General features: G+C 44.4%; 1 protein-coding gene across 5 annotated transcripts in view; it reads right to left on the minus strand.

Annotated features, from left to right (window-relative positions):
• The window catches only part of msh3 (mutS homolog 3 (E. coli)), a 200,187-nt gene that overhangs the window by 142,257 nt on the left and 36,112 nt on the right, over positions 1 to 21,818 (minus strand). For all 5 annotated transcript variants that reach the window (XM_030142646.1, XM_030142645.1, XM_030142644.1 and 2 more), the window contains exons 11-14: positions 20,846 to 20,960; positions 16,800 to 16,884; positions 12,350 to 12,459; positions 2,755 to 2,887 (exon numbers count right to left, since the gene is read on the minus strand). In XM_030142646.1, coding sequence (XP_029998506.1) covers positions 2,755 to 2,887; positions 12,350 to 12,459; positions 16,800 to 16,884; positions 20,846 to 20,960 — 443 coding nt within the window. The remainder of the gene's footprint in view (positions 1 to 2,754; positions 2,888 to 12,349; positions 12,460 to 16,799; positions 16,885 to 20,845; positions 20,961 to 21,818) is intronic.

The raw sequence follows: 21,818 nt of genomic DNA on the forward strand, positions 1-21,818 counted from the left end.
ACTGGTCAAGGACTGGTGAACAGACCTGGTACTGGTGTAGGACTGGTGAACAGACCTGGTACTGGTGCAGGACTGGTGAACAGACCTGGTACTGGTCAAGGACTGGTGAACAGACCTGGTACTGGTGTAGGACTGGTGAAAAGACCTGGTACTGGTCCAGGACTGGTGAACAGACCTGGTACTGGTCCAGGACTGGTGAACAGACCTGGTACTGGTGCAGGACTGGTGAACAGACCTGGTACTGGTCAAGGACTGGTGAACAGACCTGGTACTGGTGTAGGACTGGTGAACAGACCTGGTACTGGTGCAGGACTGGTGAACAGACCTGGTACTGGTCCAGGACTGGTGAACAGGCCTGGTACTGGTGTAGGACTGGTGAACAGACCTGGTACCGGTGTAGGACTGGTGAACAGACCTGATACTGGTGTAGGACTGGTGAACAGACCTGGTACTGGTGTAGGACTGGTGAACAGACCTGGTACTGGTGTAGGACTGGTGAACAGACCTGATACTGGTGTAGGACTGGTGAACAGACCTGATACTGGTGTAGGACTGGTGAACAGACCTGGTACCGGTGTAGGACTGGTGAAAAGACCTGGTACTGGTGTAGGACTGGTGAATAGACCTGGTACCGGTGTAGGACTGGTGAACAGACCTGGTACTGGTGTAGGACTGGTGAACAGACCAGGTACCGGTGTAGGACTGGTGAAAAGACCTGGTACCGGTGTAGGACTGGTGAACAGACCTGATACTGGTGTAGGACTGGTGAACAGACCTGGTACTGGTCCAGGACTGGTGAACAGACCTGGTACCAGTGTAGGACTGGTGAACAGACCTGGTACCGGTGTAGGACTGGTGAAAAGACCTGGTACTGGTGTAGGACTGGTGAACAGACTGCTGGTCCAGGACTGGTGAACAGACCTGGTACCGGTGTAGGACTGGTGAACAGACTGCTGGTCCAGGACTGGTGAACAGACCTGGTACTGGTCCAGGACTGGTGAACAGGCCTGGTACTGGTGTAGGACTGGTGAACAGACCTGGTACCGGTGTAGGACTGGTGAACAGACCTGATACTGGTGTAGGACTGGTGAACAGACCTGGTACTGGTGTAGGACTGGTGAACAGACCTGGTACTGGTGTAGGACTGGTGAACAGACCTGATACTGGTGTAGGACTGGTGAACAGACCTGGTACTGGTCCAGGACTGGTGAACAGACCTGGTACCGGTGTAGGACTGGTGAACAGACCTGGTACCGGTGTAGGACTGGTGAAAAGACCTGGTACTGGTGTAGGACTGGTGAACAGACCTGGTACTGGTGTAGGACTTGTGAACAGACTGCTGGTCCAGGACTGGGGAAAAGACCTGGTACTGGTCCAGGACTGGTGAACAGACCTGGTACTGGCCCAGGACTGGTGAACAGACCTGGTACTGGTGTAGGACTGGTGAACAGACCTGGTACCGGTGTAGGACTGGTGAACAGACCTGGTACCGGTGTAGGACTGGTGAACAGACCTGGTACTGGTGTAGGACTGGTCTGTAACCATGGTAGGTCCTTGTAGTTCAGTGTTTTCTGTGGAAGTGATCTCTTCATGTAGCGGTGTGTAATCCTAAAGGGGGGGGGGGGGGGGGGGGTCGTCTGGTGTCCATGGTTCAGTGGGGGTGTGTGGTGGTGGTGGTGGGGTCAGTTGGTAGTTTGACGTCCGTGGTTCGGTGGTGATGGTGGTGGGTGGGGAGGGGCAGAGCAATGGTGCGGCTTATAGTAAAAGTGAAACCTAATGCTCATTTCCCTTTTGTCTATCTCCTGAATCTTCCCAAACTTCCATCGGAGTGTGCAGGACGTTTGTCCTGGCCTGTTATACATTACACTGATGTAGAATCAGTCTGATGAGTTTTTTGGATGAAATTTATGGTGTGGTGGCAAGGATTAGTGGAAACACTGGTAGTAGACGCTCATGCTGGATCTGTCAACCCCTAGCCTGGGGGGAGGAGGAGAGGGTACCACGTTCTACAGTATTTGGAATGTGATCGCAGAACCAGGTTTGGCCACAATCCTACATACTGCAGCTTTAATTGTACTTTTTTTACACTAAAACAGAGACAAATTTGCAGTTTTCATTATTTATAGTTTATTATGACAGTATTTTACTGGTCTGACCCGCTTTAGAATTTACTGACCTAAAATTATTTTAACATCTTTGATTGTTAAAATTTTCAGTGTAATTTTTGTATTTCACAAATTCATCCTGCAGGGCCGGACCGAACCCTTTGGCGGGCCGGATTTGGCCCTCGGGCTGCATGTTTGACACCCCTGCTGCAGACTGTCGCATTACCTACATTTCTCAGTATTTTGTGTGATATTTTCATACAGTGTTAAGTGTGTTTGCTGCTACATGGATTTCCATTGTTCCTGTGACAGTGACATTTAAGATCGATTCTATTCTATTCTATTCTATTCTATTCTATTCTATTCTATTCTATTCTATTCTATTCTATGTTTAGATCATGTGTCAAAAGCTCACATTCTGTAGTAGTATGTAAGTCAGCTTTTATATCCTCTATCTCTGGTTGGGATCTTTACACATAAACTAGTAAAAACCTAAATAGTGTTCTTGACAATAGATAGTGTCACAGAACATAATCCTCCACAGTTCCAGTATCAGGTTGTGCCAGCGCTCCTGTGCCAAAGGTGTGGTCGAAACCACAACCAAAAGCAATCCTGATGGGATGTGTGTTTGTGGTTGGGCGTGCGGTACCTTTTTGTGGTATATGCTGCAGATGCCTCTCTCTAAGTCGGGTAAATGGCAGAGCAGTGATCTGATGGAGTTCAAAGTGAGAGAGTGGGACTCCAGCGTCTCCTGCACCGCATCCTGTCTGTCACAGATAGACCTGTGTGTGGGAAAAGGGAGGGATGAAAGAAGAGAGGAGGACAGGGGAGACCAACACTTTCAAAGCCGCTCATCGGTGTAAAAAAACCCACAGAAGCATCCAGAGCACTGAAGCGGCCTTGACTGAAGGACTGAGCTTTCCACCAAACACACACTGTAACGTCAGCGGTGTGCTGCTGAATGTGCACACTTCAGGTCTATTCTACATCTGACACACCATATCCTTCATGTCCACAGAGTACATTATGAAAGCACTGAGATTAATGCAAAAAATGCATCATTTTCAGACATTATTTTACTGTCAGGAGAGACAAAATATAACATGTGGGAGTGTAAGAGAGAGAATGTTGAAGAAAGTTATTGATTTAAAGACATTCACTTTAGCCGGGAGCTTTGAGGTGGAAATTCAACAAATACCTCCTATTAAAGAGTGGCATGTGAGTAAACCTTCAGCAAAAATTAACTGACGAACGGAGAGAAAGAGGAGTTTTGGGAAAGAATTAAACGGACACTGGTGGTGAGTGCATGTCTGTGCATGTCTGTGCATGTCTGTGCACATGTGCATGTCTGTGCACATGTGCATGTCTGTGCATGTCTGTGCACATGTGCATGTCTGTGCATGTCTGTGCACATGTGCATGTCTGTGCACATGTGCATGTCTGTGCACATGTGCATGTCTGTGCATGTCTGTGCACATGTGCATGTCTGTGCACATGTGCATGTCTGTGCATGTCTGTGCACATGTGCATGTCTGTGCACATGTGCATGTCTGTGCATGTCTGTGCACATGTGCATGTCTGTGCACATGTGCATGTCTGTGCATGTCTGTGCACATGTGCATGTCTGTGCACATGTGCATGTCTGTGCATGTCTGTGCATGTCTGTGCATGTCTGTGCACATGTGCATGTCTGTGCACATGTGCATGTCTGTGCATGTCTGTGCATGTCTGTGCACATGTGCATGTCTGTGCACATGTGCATGGAAACTCATGTGTCATGGAATTAAAGTGTTTGGGTGTAATCTGGATTTTATTGATGTAGAATTTCTGTCGAGAAGCTATCGGTATAATCTGACAGAAATCCACTGATGTAATCCCTGTGTCCATGTGGGGGGAGTGAAACCCACACAGAAAATAGTCCCACAATCTATCCATCTACACAAATAACACAATGTCACTGCAGAGAAAAGAAGCAGACAGCATCCCAATATTAAAAACAGGCTTATGCTGACATCATCACTGCTCCCAATCCATTTAAGCTTATTCCACATTTTGTCTTTTTCATGTAAGTTTTCACCCTGTGGTGTTTCTGAAAAGAGGAACAGCTGCACTGCTGAATAAATGAGTGTTCACATCATCTTCTACCCTCTGTCAGCACTGACTGCTGTGATGTAGGAACAGTTCAGTGAAAATACTAACGGAGACGTCACAAAGACACTAGGAACACTTTCAACCTTAAATACTGTACTGACTATATGTATGAAAAGGAGCTTCGTTAATAGCATACTATTCTAAGACTGCTTTCTGATTATTCTTTTCATTCTTTCTACTGATGGCATGTGTTTGCTCATGCATCACAGTGATCACTTTCACCTATTATTCATGTGTGCTCTCTGCTGACACTGACACTTTCAACCCACACCTTCTAATGTGCACACATGCTCTTCTGAGTGGAAGCCCTTTTCCTTCATAGCAGCAGTGATTCCACTCAGTCCAGGGGAAATCTGATGAGTCCATGCAGCGCGGCTCAACTTGTAAACTTAATAATATGGTTAGTCCGACAAAAACAAAACAGATGAAGGTCTTCCTTTTAAGGCTTTTTTATTCCACTTCTCCCAAACAGTGACAGCTATGTACATGAGTTACCAGACAAAAGAAAAGTCCAAACCTCTTTGTAGACGGACAAACACCCCCAACGTGCCGTCAGCTCTATCTCACTCACCCAACAAAGTCAAAAAGCCTGACGTATGTAGGGAAAAGCCCCTCCCACCGGGCATGACCCACAGCAATCAATGACTCAAACATGATTTTTCCTCAGACAATCACAAGAAAACGACTCATCAGAACCAGGGTTCTCACTAGGATTCTTTCAAAGCGTAGGGGCACCGTGTACGGCACCGGTACATGATGTCAGTTTAGTCGGGGGGTCCGGGGGGATCCTCCCCTGGAAAATTTTGAAATGTCTAACTCTCTGAAACACTATTTCCTGCATTTTGAGGGGCAAATTTTGAAGAATGAAGCCAAGTTTTGTGTTTGTTACAATGATTACAAGCACAAATGTTTTTGTTTATTTGTGAATGGTAATTACTGATGATTTCTGGTGATGGTGGTGGTGGTGAATGGTGATTACTCCATACGGGATAACCGCAGCAGCACTCACACTACATGCCCGCACAGGCTAAAGTTCACATCTAATTTTCCACGGGTGATGGGTCCGTTTAAATCAGATAAATTGACTGAAGTCTCATTTTCAGCCAATGAGCGTAAGGCAAGTGATGTTGGTGGGCGGGGTCAGACAATACCAAGGCATACAAAGGGGTGTGGCTTCTATTGTTCTCATTTCCTGTCTGCAGCGCTTTGAGTCAAGACAAAGGTTAGGCTGCACGATTTTGGCCAAAAATAATGTTTTCCTCTAAAAACTCGATTTTCGATTTTGAGTTTGATTTTTGGGTTAAACTAGAAAAGACAACAGAAGTCAGGTGTTTTTTTCATGAACAGCCCACAATGCAAGGCACTGCTGCCACCTCCAGTCTGTGATGGGATCAGGGATGAACCTACAGAAGGTTTGTTTTCATTAAATCTTTATTGGATTAAGTAGAGTATACAAACAATGTATATAAGAAAATAACAGAACACGTCTGCCAAGGGAAAGGAATCCACTACAATCCACTGTCCAAATCTGAGCAAATACTGATGGGTTTACAGCCTGTAGTTTCCAGATCTATCCAACAGCTTTAAATGAAGTTCAACAACTTTCAAAAAGAAATATTTGGTTTTATGTCACACAACTTACATCTGTGAAGGAAAAATTCAGCAAGTAAGAGAAATAATTTTTTTTATTTTTCTTTTCTGGGTATCTGGGCCACAGAAGTGATCCCACTGTAAGACAGGCATCAGTCGTGGACCACAAAATATGAGTGATCCACACGTGGTTCTATTTAAATATGAGTGATCCACATGTGGATCTGTTTAAATATGAGTGATCCACATGTGGATCTATTTAAATATGAGTGATCCACATGTGGATCTGTTTAAATATGAGTGATCCACACGTGGTTCTATTTAAATATGAGTGATCCACATGTGGATCTGTTTAAATATGAGTGATCCACATGGTTCTGTTTAAATATGAGTGATCCACAGGAGGATCTATTTAAATATGAGTGATCCACATGTGGATCTATTTAAATATGAGTGATCCACATGTGGATCTATTTAAATATGAGTGATCCACATGTGGATCTGTTTAAATATGAGTGATCCACACGTGGTTCTATTTAAATATGAGTGATCCACATGTGGATCTGTTTAAATATGAGTGATCCACATGGTTCTGTTTAAATATGAGTGATCCACAGGAGGATCTATTTAAATATGAGTGATCCACATGTGGATCTATTTAAATATGAGTGATCCACATGTGGATCTATTTAAATATGAGTGATCCACATGTGGATCTGTTTAAATATGAGTGATCCACACGTGGTTCTATTTAAATATGAGTGATCCACATGGTTCTGTTTAAATATGAGTGATCCACATGTGGATCTGTTTAAATATGAGTGATCCACATGGTTCTGTTTAAATATGAGTGATCCACATGTGGATCTGTTTAAATATGAGTGATCCACATGGTTCTGTTTAAATATGAGTGATCCACAGGAGGATCTATTTAAATATGAGTGATCCACATGTGGATCTATTTAAATATGAGTGATCCACATGTGGATCTGTTTAAATATGAGTGATCCACACGTGGTTCTATTTAAATATGAGTGATCCACATGGTTCTGTTTAAATATGAGTGATCCACATGTGGATCTGTTTAAATATGAGTGATCCACATGGTTCTGTTTAAATATGAGTGATCCACAGGAGGATCTATTTAAATATGAGTGATCCACATGTGGATCTATTTAAATATGAGTGATCCACATGTGGATCTATTTAAATATGAGTGATCCACATGTGGATCTGTTTAAATATGAGTGATCCACACGTGGTTCTATTTAAATATGAGTGATCCACAGGAGGATCTATTTAAATATGAGTGATCCACATGTGGATCTATTTAAATATGAGTGATCTACATGTGGATCTATTTAAATATGAGTGATCCACATGTGGATCTGTTTAAATATGAGTGATCCACACGTGGTTCTATTTAAATATGAGTGATCCACATGGTTCTGTTTAAATATGAGTGATCCACATGTGGATCTGTTTAAATATGAGTGATCCACATGGTTCTGTTTAAATATGAGTGATCCACATGTGGATCTGTTTAAATATGAGTGATCCACATGGTTCTGTTTAAATATGAGTGATCCACAGGAGGATCTATTTAAATATGAGTGATCCACATGTGGATCTATTTAAATATGAGTGATCCACATGTGGATCTATTTAAATATGAGTGATCCACATGTGGATCTATTTAAATATGAGTGATCCACATGTGGATCTGTTTAAATATGAGTGATCCACACGTGGTTCTATTTAAATATGAGTGATCCACATGGTTCTGTTTAAATATGAGTGATCCACATGTGGATCTGTTTAAATATGAGTGATCCACATGGTTCTGTTTAAATATGAGTGATCCACATGTGGATCTGTTTAAATATGAGTGATCCACATGGTTCTGTTTAAATATGAGTGATCCACATGTGGATCTGTTTAAATATGAGTGATCCACATGGTTCTGTTTAAATATGAGTGATCCACATGTCTCCCCCTTGAACTGCCACCTTACCGTGGTGGGGGAGTTTGAGTGCCCGAATGATCCCAGGAACTCTGTTGTCGGGGGCTTCATGCCCCTGGTAGGGTCTCCCAAGGCAAACAGGTCCTGGGTGACGGGCCAGACCAGTTCAGAAGCCCTTGTGAAAGATAAACACCAAAAGTTGGGGCTCGAATGCGAGCGCCTGGTGGTCGGGCCTATGCCCACGGGGTCCAGCTGGGCCCAGCCCAAAGGAGCGATGTGGGCCCGCCCTCCGGTGGACTCACCACCCACCGAGGGAATCGTAAGGGCTTGGTGCTGTGTGGATTGGGTGGCAGTCGACGGCAAGGGGCCCGACGACCCGATCCCCGGACACAGAGTCTAGCTCTTGGGACATGGAATGTCACTTCACTGGGGGGAAGGAGCCGGAGCTTGTGAGGGAGGTTGAGAGATACCGTCTAGACCAGGGGTCTCAAACTCAGATCCTCGAGGGCCGGTATCCTGCATGTTTTAGATCTATCCCTCTTCCAACACACCTGATTCAAATGATCAGCCGATCATCAAGCTCTGCAGAAGCCTGAGAACGACCGTCAGGTGTGCCGGAAGAGGGACACATCTAAAACATCCAGGATACCGGCCCTCGAGGACTGGAGTTTGAGACCCCTGGTCTAGATCTAGTCGGGCTCACCTCCACACACAGCCTGGGGTCTGGAACCCAACCCCTTGAAAGGGGCTGGACTCTCCACTTCTCTGGCGTTGCCCGCGTTGAGAGGCGGCGGGCTGGTGTGGGCGTGCTCATAGCCCCTCAGCTCAGCCGCCATGTGTTGGAGTTCACCCCGGTGAACGAGAGGGTGGCGTCCCTGCGCCTTCGGGTGGGGGACAGGTGCCTCACTGTGGTCACGCATTCACAAGCACATACCGTGGCCCGTGCCCGAGAAGAAGTGGGCGTTACAGGGCTGAAACAGTAGGGGGCGGTGTGGAAGGAATTCTGTCGTTCTCCACCAAACACAGAAGTGACAAACCATCCACCATCAGCTGAGCGACTGTTCTGTTCATTTGTCTACAGTGGCGGCAAAACAGGCAGTCCTGTTCTATCTGTTCGCCTGTTGGAGGCAAAGAGAGGAGGAGCCACTTTCATCGTCCCTGATTTATCATCGAGCGGTTGGGCTGATGAGGCCGGCCGGTCCCACGCGGATCCAAGGCTGGTATGGTGATCGGGTCACTTCCGCTCTCAGGTTCACATCGCTTTCACGCTGCAATGTTCTGTACTGGAATCCACACAGTCCGTACCCAGGACCAGAGGGTGGGCTACACATTTTTATCGTCCGTCATTTTGACGGACAGGGTCGTAAAAATGCCGTCATAACACATTATTATCCGTCATTTCAAATTAAATTTTTAATGAGACATATGTAGTAGTATTTAATATTCAAAAACATCTCCATGATGCAGTAACTGTAGTTCCTGTTGGCTGATAATGGTTATCTCTGTTACTTATCCTCCATCCTCCACTGTATCACTACCTCTTTTTTCACTGTGTTTATCAGTGCCATCACATTTACTGGGCTTTAAAAAACACTAAGGAGACTCAGCTGTCTGACATTTTGCATGAGCAAAGTAGCATCTAATTTCAGCTAAAGTCAGCGAAACAACAAGACACGACTTGACAATGAGTGATTAATATACACACTGGACGGGGGGGTGGGGGGTACTACAGGTGGACTAACGGGGTCATTTGAAAGAAGTAAAGGTGTTATAGAGTCCTGCAGGGTTTCCAAACCTGCTCGTACATTAGACCTGCAAACTGACCCATGATTAAACATGTTGTCTACTCAGTAAGTCACTTTTAAGGGCTTTATTTTTGGCTAAAACACACCCCATGAATGCTGCTCAATGCCATCTGTGGTCGGATGTAAAGCTCACTTCAAAATAAAACAAACCGGCTGTGGATCAACCACGGTTCCACGGTTCCATCTATGAATCTGCTTTTATTTATTATTCACTTCCTTGCCCGCTACCTGCCTGTATTTCGTTTAATTTGACCTGTGCCCGTACCCCCCAAAATTTTTTTTTTTTTTTACCCGTCCCTGTTTGTTTTTGCGGGTTACCCATCGGTCATCTGTCGGATACCTGAGCCGGTACAGGACTCTGCACTGTTGGGTTCTACAGGTAGGATGTTTGATGCCTCGTTCACAGACAGACCAGCGATCCTGTGAGCAGCTTCTGTTCACAGTGTTGTGTGAAACTTCCTTTGGTAAATTACCCTCAGTATTTTAATGTGTCAAAATGACAAACGGCCTCCAGAATTTTCCGTCATCTTCAAAAAAAATCCATCAATAACCGAATATTTTGGATTAACGTGACCTCTGCCCAGGACTACCTTCTCAGCTGGACTGCAGTACAGTACTCATGCATGGAACATCTGCATTCACACTGGTAAAATGAAGTGGACTCTGGCGTTCTACGGACTCAGATACCATCTAGCAATACTAATATACCGTACTTTCCGGACTATAAGCTGCTACTTTTTTCTGGTTTTGAACCCTGTGGTTTATACAGCGATGCAGCTCCAGTGTAGATTTATACAGGCTAACGGCCTCCAGGGGGCGCTCTAACAGGAAGTACAAAAGTGAGACAGACAGGAGGAAGAGGTGAAGTTTGAATCTGAACTTTGAACAGTCATTTTGTGTGTCATGCACAAACCCTCATCATGGAAAACACACCAAGAAATGCATATGATGCAGCTGTGAAGTTAGAAGCAATGGATGTGTCTGTAAAGAAGGAAATAGAACTGACAACGGAAGAGAGACGTAGAAGGAGTGTGACGGAGCCTTTGTGAGGATGTTCAACTCTGACACTGAAGAAGACCACTGCACTGGTTTAATGAGCAGAAGAAGATGAAGAGACAGATCAGTGACTGTTCTGGGTTTGTGAACCAGCCTGTTCCTGATGTCTGACTGCCGTGTTACAGCCACGGTTTGGAAAAAAGCAGTTAAGATACGGAAATAAATATTTAAATGATCTGTCTATTTACCATCTGTCTGTGGAAATATCTCATGTCACAACGTGGACCCCTGCGGCTTATAGTCAGCTGCGCCTTAAAGGTCCCGTATTATGCTATTTTTCAGTCTCGTCATATAGGTCTCAGAAGCCCAAAAACATAGTATTTAAGTTTGTTCGCCCCAAAATCATCCTTTTTTCTGAGTTTCAGCGGTCGAAAAAGTCCCTCTAACCAGCCCTCCTCAGAACAGGCTGTTTCTGGGCCTGCTTCCGGGTATGCAAATGAACGCATCTGTCCACGCCCACTCCCCCTCCCCTCTCTGGGAGAGGACGCGGCTTCCGCTAGCGGTACTACGTGCTAATGTTGACTGTGAAGCCATGGCTCTCTCGTCTCCAATACACATGTCTCAGACAGAACGTCTTTCCAAACACTGGCTTTCTTTGCCTTGAAGCGTGATTGAGCCCCGACGGAAAACGGCGGTGTTGTGTCGGGTTCGTGGACCTGACACGGAAAGACGCCTGCCATCACTAATGCAGGCAGCTACTAACAAGTTTGATGCTAACTGTACTGATGCTAACCACAAAAGGCCCGTGTTCACAGTAGTTCTGTTGAATGTCTCTTGATATTATCAGCTCGTGCATGTTAACGGGGACGCAAACGTTAGCAGCAGTAACCGAGCTATGTTAGCTGCCATGCTAACGTTAGACGTACACATCAACACCCACCAGCTTATCCGTAATGTAGGGTTATGCAGTAAAGACACAAAAAAATGATAAGAACTTACATCTCCCACACTTGGACTTGGGTCACAAAGCGTTGGTACTGCGTCCTTCTTGATTCAGAGTCTTTGTGCTAAGCTGCAGCTGTATGGGCCCATGTTCGAAAAACACTCGTCCGTGAAATGCCGGGCACACACATACAAGCGTTTGGGAATGTTGTTTGGTCCATGACCATCACAGATAGAATCCAGACACTTTTTACGGAGAGGCTCGAAGTGGGGAGCAAAAATAAACTATGGTGTTGGTGTGTGCAGCCAACAACACCACAACTTGCGTGTCTCGCCTTTGCCATGTTTGTTGTCCAAGAGGTACTTTGCCAGGGCGGGGCTTGGTTTGCCAGGGTGGGGCCACAGTCAGGGGGAGGAGTTAAATCCGTTTGTGTCGTCATAAGCGGACCCAACTCAAACTGGGCCGTTTGAGCATTTTCACAAACTGTGGTGTAGCAAGGCAGGAGGAAACAGACAGTTTTCAAATTCCAACCTCATAATGAGGCTACTGCAACACACACTACTGTAAGAAAACTGTCACAAAGTCAGATTTGCATAATACGGGACCTTTAAAGTCAGCTGCGCCTTATATTCAGGTGCACCTTATAGCCCAGAAAGTTCAGTAGATACTTCTACACTGGCTTCAGTTTCAAGCCAGTTTCTCCCCTTTGGAATAATCCCAGAGAAAGAGGCTGAATCCCTCCATTTGAGCAGTGACAGCTGCAGCGTGTCAGACGTCAGAGGACTCCTGTACTCACCGAGGGTCCATGAGGGGCTGGCTCACCCACTTCCTCATCAGTCTCCTTCCAAATGGAGTGCGAGTGTGGTCCAACACCCACAACAGACTGCCCTTCACCGCACCATCTGTCTGTGAAAGAGGACACACATATACACACAAAACACACATTACACACACAGTACACAAATGCACACAGACACCGAGAAAATCCTCAAAGAAATGAGCAGGTGAGGGAAGCCAAAAGCGGCCGGATAACAAGTCTTAAACTGAGGATGGACTTGATAAGTGCTCTAGGTCCAAGTCCAGTTTATTTCTATAGTACATTTAAAATAATGCAAAATGCCCAAAGTGCTGTACAGAGACACAGGTAAAAACAGTTCCAATGTATGTCAGCCTCATGTTCTATCCAGAATCAATACCAAGTTGAACTTGTGAGGTTGTGGGGTTCTGTGTTCATGTGCTGTGGTCTTGATGTGGTCTGGATGCAGGAGATCCATCACCAATAGAAGTGGGCGGTACTTTCACTGGAGGAGAACTCAACTAATTCAATCAAAGTGACTTCTATCAGTGATTAAAAGGAACTCCATGGATATCTGTAACCACTGACATGTTCCAAAGCATCAAAATATGGACCACTGTAAGTAAAGGCACACTTTGAATGTTTCAGAAATTTGTCAACACTTCAGAAATCTAAATTTCTCAAAATTGTGAACAAATTTTTTAGACATTGTCTCAAGGATGATACATATAAAATTAGAAATTAATCCAACCAGTAGTTTCGTCTGAGAGGATGTTTGAAGAAATTGCTAACAAAGATGATGACGATGACAACTAAGAGAACGCCGGACACAGCACCGGACCTATCAGCCGGTGGGCGAAAAATACAAGATATGACAAAACGAAGAAAAATCTATAGATATGCAAGATAAGATGTACAAAAAATGATCAAAACACATACACATTAATGGGATAAATAGCATCTAAAAACACAACTAAAAGTCACACACTAATTCAAAAACAGTGCAAAAAGGTGTGTCTTTAAAAGACATTTAAAGTGGTCAACGGACTGTGATCATGTGATCTGGGTCCGAGTGTTCCAGAGTCTCGGACCTGAACGCAGAAGGTTCTGCCAGCTTTAGTCGTCACACAGGGTTTTGGTGCATTTAAGCGGAGCGTGCACAGTAAAAAGCTCTGACAGGTAAGGGGGTGCCAGGACAGGGGAGATGTGGTTCCATCTTCTGTCTGGAACCAGAAGATGGACCGATGCACGGTGGACCATCTGCATCCCATAATACAACAAGATATGCAGAAATGCAGTGGAGATGGGATGAACATACAGACGACAGATCACAGTGGTTCACAGACGTATGGCTTCGCTTTAGCTCAAAGACCCAGTATGTGGTTGTGCATGTAGTTGTTTGACCCCCCCCCCCCCCCCTCCCAGCCCCACAAGCCTGAACATCACTGAACACTTGTAGAGTGATCCCAGGGATGACTGAACACATCCGTTTACGTTTGACAGTGTGTTTACAGGACACGGCATTTACTGTTACGGACGAGAATCAAACCCACTGACACGGAAACCTCAAGGAAAGCTCATCGCAGGGATTAGATGTACGTGGAGGATCTGACAGTCCATTACCAGAGATGCGTACCACTGTCAGTGGAATGAACCAACTTTTGTCAGAAGTAGGGATGCACCGACAGCACTTTTTTCCAGACCGAGTACAAGTACATACATTTGAGTACTTGCCGATACCGAGTACCGACACGAGTACTTAATCCCATTCCAATTATTGGTTCCTTTTGTAAATGTGCTTTATTGTCGTTGTCATTAGTCTGACTGGAACAAAGTGCTGCTATTGACATTTAATGTGTTGGAATGAGCGTTTGTCAGTTAATCCACCAGGGGGCGCCGCTCTGAATTAACCATAGTGGACAAATACCACGAAGAAGAGGAAAGTTTAATGAAGAAGAAGAAGAAGAAAGGCAGTAATAACAAACCTGTAGACGACAGAAGTAACACTACTGTGATACTAATGTTACAGCGTTTCCTCTGTAAGGTTTAAAAGTTTAGCTTCAGATAAATGAGCGATGAGTCTCATTTTCACTTTCACTGACAGTGGTCCGCACCGCTACATACCCCCATAGTATTATCAGTGGGATGGAAACCAGCCCAGCCCTGGGGAGTTGTCCTACATGTGTCTGTAGTTTTTTCTGGGTAGTTGTCCTACATGTGTCAGAAGTTTTTCTGGGTAGTTGTCCTAAATGTGTCAGAAGTTTTTCTGGGTAGTTGTCCTAAATGTGTCAGTAGTTTTTCTGGGTAGTTGTCCTAAATGTGTCAGTAGTTTTTTCTGGGTAGTTGTCCTACATGTGTCAGAAGTTTTTCTGGGTAGTTGTCCTACATGTGTCAGAAGTTTTTCTGGGTAGTTGTCCTAAATGTGTCAGTAGTTTTTCTGGGTAGTTGTCCTAAATGTGTCAGTAGTTTTTTCTGGGTAGTTGTCCTACATGTGTCAGTAGTTTTTTCTGGGTAGTTGTCCTAAATGTGTCTGTAGTTTTTCTGGGTAGTTGTCCTAAATGTGTCAGTAGTTTTTTCTGGGTAGTTGTCCTAAATGTGTCAGTAGTTTTTCTGGGTAGTTGTCCTACATGTGTCAGTATTTTTTTCTGGGTAGTTGTCCTACATGTGTCAGTAGTTTTTTCTGGGTAGTTGTCCTACATGTGTCAGTAGTTTTTTCTGGGTAGTTGTCTTAAATGTGTCAGTAGTTTTTCTGGGTAGTTGTCCTAAATGTGTCAGTAGTTTTTCTGGGTAGTTGTCCTAAGTGTGTCAGTAGTTTTTCTGGGTAGTTGTCTTAAAAGTGTCAGTAGTTTTTCTGGGTAGTTGTCCTACATGTGTCAGTAGTTTTTCTGGGTAGTTGTCCTACATGTGTCAGTAGTTTTTCTGGGTAGTTGTCCTAAATGTGTCAGTCGTTTTTCTGGGTAGTTGTCCTACATGTGTCAGTAGTTTTTCTGGGTAGTAGTCCTACATGTGTCAGTCGTTTTTCTGGGTAGTTGTCCTACATGTGTCAGTAGTTTTTCTGGGTAGTTGTCCTACATGTGTCAGTAGTTTTTCTGGGTAGTTGTCCTAAATGTGTCAGTAGTTTTCTGGGTAGTTGTCCTACATGTGTCAGTAGTTTTTCTGGGTAGTTGTCCTACATGTGTCAGTAGTTTTTCTGGGTAGTTGTCCTACATGTGTCAGTAGTTTTTTCTGGGTAGTTGTCCTACATGTGTCAGTAGTTTTTTCTGGGTAGTTGTCCTACATGTGTCAGTAGTTTTTTCTGGGTAGTTGTCTTAAATGTGTCAGTAGTTTTTCTGGGTAGTTGTCCTAAATGTGTCAGTAGTTTTTCTGGGTAGTTGTCCTAAATGTGTCAGTAGTTTTTCTGGGTAGTTGTCTTAAAAGTGTCAGTAGTTTTTCTGGGTAGTTGTCCTACATGTGTCAGTAGTTTTTCTGGGTAGTTGTCCTACATGTGTCAGTAGTTTTTCTGGGTAGTTGTCCTAAATGTGTCAGTCATTTTTCTGGGTAGTTGTCCTACATGTGTCAGTCGTTTTTCTGGGTAGTTGTCCTACATGTGTCAGTCGTTTTTCTGGGTAGTTGTCCTACATGTGTCAGTCATTTTTCTGGGTAGTTGTCCTACATGTGTCAGTCGTTTTTCTGGGTAGTTGTCCTACATGTGTCAGTCGTTTTTCTGGGTAGTTGTCCTACATGTGTCAGTCGTTTTTCTGGGTAGTTGTCCTACATGTGTCAGTAGTTTTTCTGGGTAGTTGTCCTACATGTGTCAGTAGTTTTTCTGGGTAGTTGTCCTAAATGTGTCAGTCGTTTTTCTGGGTAGTTGTCCTACATGTGTCAGTAGTTTTTCTGGGTAGTTGTCCTAAAGGTGTCAGTAGTTTTTTTCTGGGTAGTTGTCTTAAATGTGTCAGTAGTTTTTCTCTAACTCTGTCAGTGGCTCTTTGAACAGATCCTCTACCTCCTCAGTTCCGCTGGTATTCTCTGTCTGTACTCATCCTCCATCAGCTGGAAAACAGATGGAATGTAGTCAGATTACAGACAGAAGGCTGCGTCTGTATCTGTCTGTGTCTGTAGCGGTACTGTCAGTCAGCCTTACTTTGGTCCTTTCTTTGGTTCCATCTCCACACTCTTCACACTCACACACATTCTTCCTCCTCCTCATTCCTGCTGCACTGAACTGGGAATGTCACACGGACAGAAGTGGGATCGGTGCATTTGTATCAGATTACTTTTACGAGTATGAGTACGAGTACACACACTGAGTATTGGAGCTGATGCCTGACACTGGTATCAGAATCGGTGCGTCCCTAGTCATAAGTACTTCTTGAGAGCCAAGAAGGAACAGTGCAGATGTGTGTGTTTAGTTTGGATGGTGTCACCTGAGCCTCACAGTGTTCACACACAGAGCATGAAGGTCAGCATTTACCTGATTACTGAGGATTTCCAGGTTCCTGAGGGTTGCAGCACTGAGGGTCATACCTTCAGACTCACAGGACAGACGGCGCAAAGAGCTGCTCAGAACATAACATCACAAAAAAACACTAATTAAATACTGTATCACCACAGCAAACGTTGACACCACCTTCAGACCTTCAGAGGTGCAGCAGGTCCCATGCAGGAGCATGAAGCTGCACAGAGGCGCTGCACTGGACAGTACTGGCACCTCCCAGCAACAAGCTCTGGGCTTCAGTTCCAACACCAACACCCCCTTCTGTGTGGAGTTTGCACGTTCTCCTCCTACTCTGGCTCCTCCCACCGTCCAAACACACGCACTGATTGGCTCACTGGTTAATCTAAATGGTCCATAGGTGTGAATGTGACAGTGAATGGTTGGTGGTCTCTGTATGTCGGCCCTGCCATGAACTGGAGACATAATCCAGGGTGAAGCCCGCCTCCACCCACAGGTAAGTGGGACAGGTAATGGGACAGGTAAGTGGGACAGGTAATGGGACAGGTAATGGGACAGGTAATGGGACAGGTAATGGGACAGGTAAGTGGGACAGGTAATGGGACAGGTAATGGGACAGGCAAGTGGGACAGGTAAGTGGGACAGGTAAGTGGGACAGGTAATGGGACAGGTAATGGGACAGGTAAGTGGGACAGGTAATGGGACAGGTAATGGGACAGGTAATGGGACAGGTAAGTGGGACAGGTAATGGGACAGGTAACTGGGACAGGTGATGGGACAGGTAACTGGGACAGGTGATGGGACAGGTAATGGGACAGGTAAGTGGGACAGGTAATGGGACAGGTAAGTGGGACAGGTAATGGGACAGGTGATGGGACAGGTAAGTGGGACAGGTAATGGGACAGGTAATGGGACAGGTAAGTGGGACAGGTAATGGGACAGGTAAGTGGGACAGGTAATGGGACAGGTAACTGGGACAGGTAATGGGACAGGTAAGTGGGACAGGTAATGGGACAGGTAATGGGACAGGTAACTGGGACAGGTGATGGGACAGGTAATGGGACAGGTAATGGGACACGTAACTGGGACAGGTAATGGGACAGGTAAGTGGGACAGGTAATGGGACAGGTAACTGGGACAGGTAAGTGGGACAGGTAATGGGACAGGTAACTGGGACAGGTGATGGGACAGGTAATGGGACAGGTAAGTGGGACAGGTAAGTGGGACAGGTAATGGGACAGGTAAGTGGGACAGGTAATGGGACAGGTAATGGGACAGGTAAGTGGGACAGGTAAGTGGGACAGGTAATGGGACAGGTAAGTGGGACAGGTAATGGGACAGGTAATGGGACAGGTAACTGGGACAGGTGATGGGACAGGTAATGGGACAGGTAAGTGGGACAGGTAAGTGGGACAGGTAATGGGACAGGTAAGTGGGACAGGTAAGTGGGACAGGTAATGGGACAGGTAACTGGGACAGGTGATGGGACAGGTAATGGGACAGGTAAGTGGGACAGGTAAGTGGGACAGGTAATGGGACAGGTAAGTGGGACAGGTAAGTGGGACAGGTAATGGGACAGGTAAGTGGGACAGGTAAGTGGGACAGGTAATGGGACAGGTGATGGGACAGGTAATGGGACAGGTAAGTGGGACAGGTAAGTGGGACAGGTAATGGGACAGGTAAGTGGGACAGGTAATGGGACAGGTAAGTGGGACAGGTAAGTGGGACAGGTAAGTGGGACAGGTAATGGGACAGGTAAGTGGGACAGGTAAGTGGGACAGGTAAGTGGGACAGGTAATGGGACAGGTAAGTGGGACAGGTAAGTGGGACAGGTAATGGGACAGGTAAGTGGGACAGGTAAGTGGGACAGGTAACTGGGACAGGTAAGTGGGACAGGTAATGGGACAGGCTCCAGCGACGCTGTAGATAAAGTGGTTGAGAAGATGACTGACTCTATGCACCGATGCCATCTACGCTCAAGGAAAAAAGAAACGCACCATTTTCATTTTCTCTATTTTTTCAGAAATATGACAGTTGTTGCAAAATGTCAAACTACAGTGAGTTCAGTTCTATTCTGAGTCCAAATGAAAGGACTGTTTTCCTGGTTCTGGTTGGTTGGTTTGGATTATCAGTCAGAACTGTATCAGTGTATTCACCCCCACGTCTGCTCAGGAGTCAGACTCACAGATGAACTGGACCTGTGCTCAGCTGTGCACAAACATTAACTATAAAAGACACAAAACTGAGCACACACACATTTGTCCACACTGACACCACTACTGCAACCAGACACAGATGGAAGCACTGGTATGTTTCAGCTGGACGGAGCAGACGGGTGGAGACATTATTTCTAATCTAATGTAAAACAAAACAATAAATGATAGACTTATAAGTACAATTATTCTGACCACTGATGTTCATGAGATTAAATGTAAAATAAATTTACCAGTGAGACATGATTTATCATAAAGTCATTTGGTAATTAAACATGGACAGATATGGACTCTGGAAATTATTTTATTTAGACTAAAGTCGTCCTGTCATTAGTCTGACTGGAACAAAGTGCTGCTACTGACATTTAATGTGTTGGAATGAGCGTTTGTCCGTTAATCCACCAGGGGGCGCCGCTCTGAAGTAACCATACTGGACAAATACCACGAAGAAGAGGAAAGTTTAATGAGAAGAAGAAGAAGAAAGTCAGTAATACCAAACCTGTAGACGACAGAGGGAACACTACTGTGATACTAATGTTACAGCCTTTTCTCTGTAAGAATTTCTCTGTTTGAATGGCCTTGCCCCCTCCTACCTGTCCGACCTGATCCACCCCTACGCCCCCTCTCGTGCTCTCAGGTCAGCAGATCAGCTGCAGCTTGTGGTTCCAAAAACTAAAAAGAAGCTTCGTGGGGACCGTGCCTTTTCTGTTGTCGCCCCAAAGTTGTGGAACCAGTTGCCCTTAGATGTTAGACAGGCTCAGTCTGTACCTGTCTTTAAATCACATTTAAAAACGCACTTTTTCTCATTAGCTTTTAATCAGTGAGTGACATGTCTGTTTTTAACAGATTTTAACTTGTCTTTGTTTTTATGATGTTTGTATTGTGTTGTTCGTAGCCCACTTAACACCCTGTGCGTTCACTTGTTTTATTTACTTATTTAATTCCTTGTTTTATGTTTGTTGTACGGCACTTTGGCCAGCTGTAAGGTTCTTAAAGTGCTTTATAAATAAAGTTGGTATGGTATGGTAAGGTTTAAAAGTTTAGCTTCAGCAGGAAGAGAAAAGACAAATGAGTGAGAAGTTTGGTTTTCACTTGAACGAGCAGTAACTTCCCACAGGTGACATGTGCGGTGTGAACTGGTAAAAAATCGGAAACATTGGGGTGAGTTGGATCGCTGGTGCAGCGCTCTTCATTAGTGGAGACCGTATTTGTTCTTTTCCTTGGTTATCGCTCGGACATTTTCGATCACAGATGTAAGCTGGTTGATTTAACTCCAAAATTCCTTGGCCACTGTGACTACACGGGTTGAAAACAACTTGGTCAACCAGGAAAATGCACCGCCAATGGAGATGTGGAGATAGGCTAGTGCAAGCCTAGCTATGGGCCATTTGGATTAACCAGTGAACCTATCAGTGCATGTGTGTGGATGGTGGGAGGAGCTGAAGGACCCAGAGAGAACCCATGCAAACAACACACAGAAAGACCCCCCCCCCCCAGCTGATTTTAATATTTTTTTTACTCAAATGAGAAACATGAAGGCACTTCAAATGTTTGCAGCATATATGAATAATTCCTGTATGAGCCAGTTTTTAGACCTTTCAGTGATTTTTCTTTCACACTTGGTGATCCTCAGCCCATCTTTGGACTCTAAGGACCAGTTATCTCCTGGATGATATTTTTGTGCCAAATCATGATTGCAGTTACTTGCAGTATTTTGGTCAGTTCTGAGTCAGTTGTGACTCCCCCCGTCCCCAGTTTTTGGAGTGTGTTTCAGAGCTGCGTGCCAGGACTAGAACATGTATGTACAGTTGTCTCTCTCACAACATTCAAGGCAGATTTGTCTGCACGTACCTTTGACTCCTAAGAAGCCTGTCCAAGTTGAATTCTTGGAGGTACTGGATCAGAGGCCCCAGACAGCAGATGACTGGACTGTCCAAGGACACTACAGCTGACAGGGAGTGAGAGCCTGGAGAAAAAAAACACACACACACACACACACACACACACACACACCTGGGTTCAGGCTTACAACAGTCTGGGATTTTTCTTTCTACTTTAGTTTGATTTAGTTTGGACTGTTTTTCTCTAATTCAGTTCAACTTAATTCCATTTTAGAGCAGGTTTGATAGTTTGTATTAGTTTTCATTTTTTTCTAAATGCTTAGTTTTAGTTTAGTTTTAGTTCAGTTGTAGTTTAGTTTTAGTTTAGTTTAGTTGTAGTTTAGTTTTAGTTTAGTTGTAGTTTAGTTTAGTTGTAGTTTAGTTTTAGTTTAGTTTAAGTTTAGTTTAGTTGTAGTTTAGTTGTAGTTTAGTTTAGTTGTAGTTTAGTTTTAGTTTAGTTGTAGTTCAGTTGTAGTTTAGTTTATTTGTAGTTTAGTTTTAGTTTAGTTTTAGTTTAGTTGTAGTTTAGTTTAGTTGTAGTTTAGTTTTAGTTTAGTTGTAGTTTAGTTGTAGTTTAATTTAGTTGTAGTTTAGTTGTAGTTGTAGTTTAGTTTAGTTGTAGTTTAGTTTTAGTTGTAGTTTAGCTGTAGTTTAGTTTAGTTGTAGTTTAGTTGTAGTTTAGTTTAGTTGTAGTTTAGTTTAGTTTTAGTTTAGTTGTAGTTTAGTTGTAGTTTAGTTTAGTTGTAGTTTAGTTGTAGTTTAGTTTAGTTGTAGTTTAGTTGTAGTTTAGTTTAGTTGTAGTTTAGTTGTAGTTTAGTTGTAGTTTAGTTGTAGTTCAGTTGTAGTTCAGTTGTAGTTTAGTTTAGTTGTAGTTTAGTTGTAGTTTAGTTGTAGTTCAGTTGTAGTTTAGTTTAGTTGTAGTTTAGTTTTAGTTTAGTTTTAGT

This window comes from Sphaeramia orbicularis, chromosome 9 (assembly GCF_902148855.1).
Source record: "Sphaeramia orbicularis chromosome 9, fSphaOr1.1, whole genome shotgun sequence".
NCBI classification, from domain to species: Eukaryota; Metazoa; Chordata; class Actinopteri; order Kurtiformes; family Apogonidae; genus Sphaeramia; species Sphaeramia orbicularis.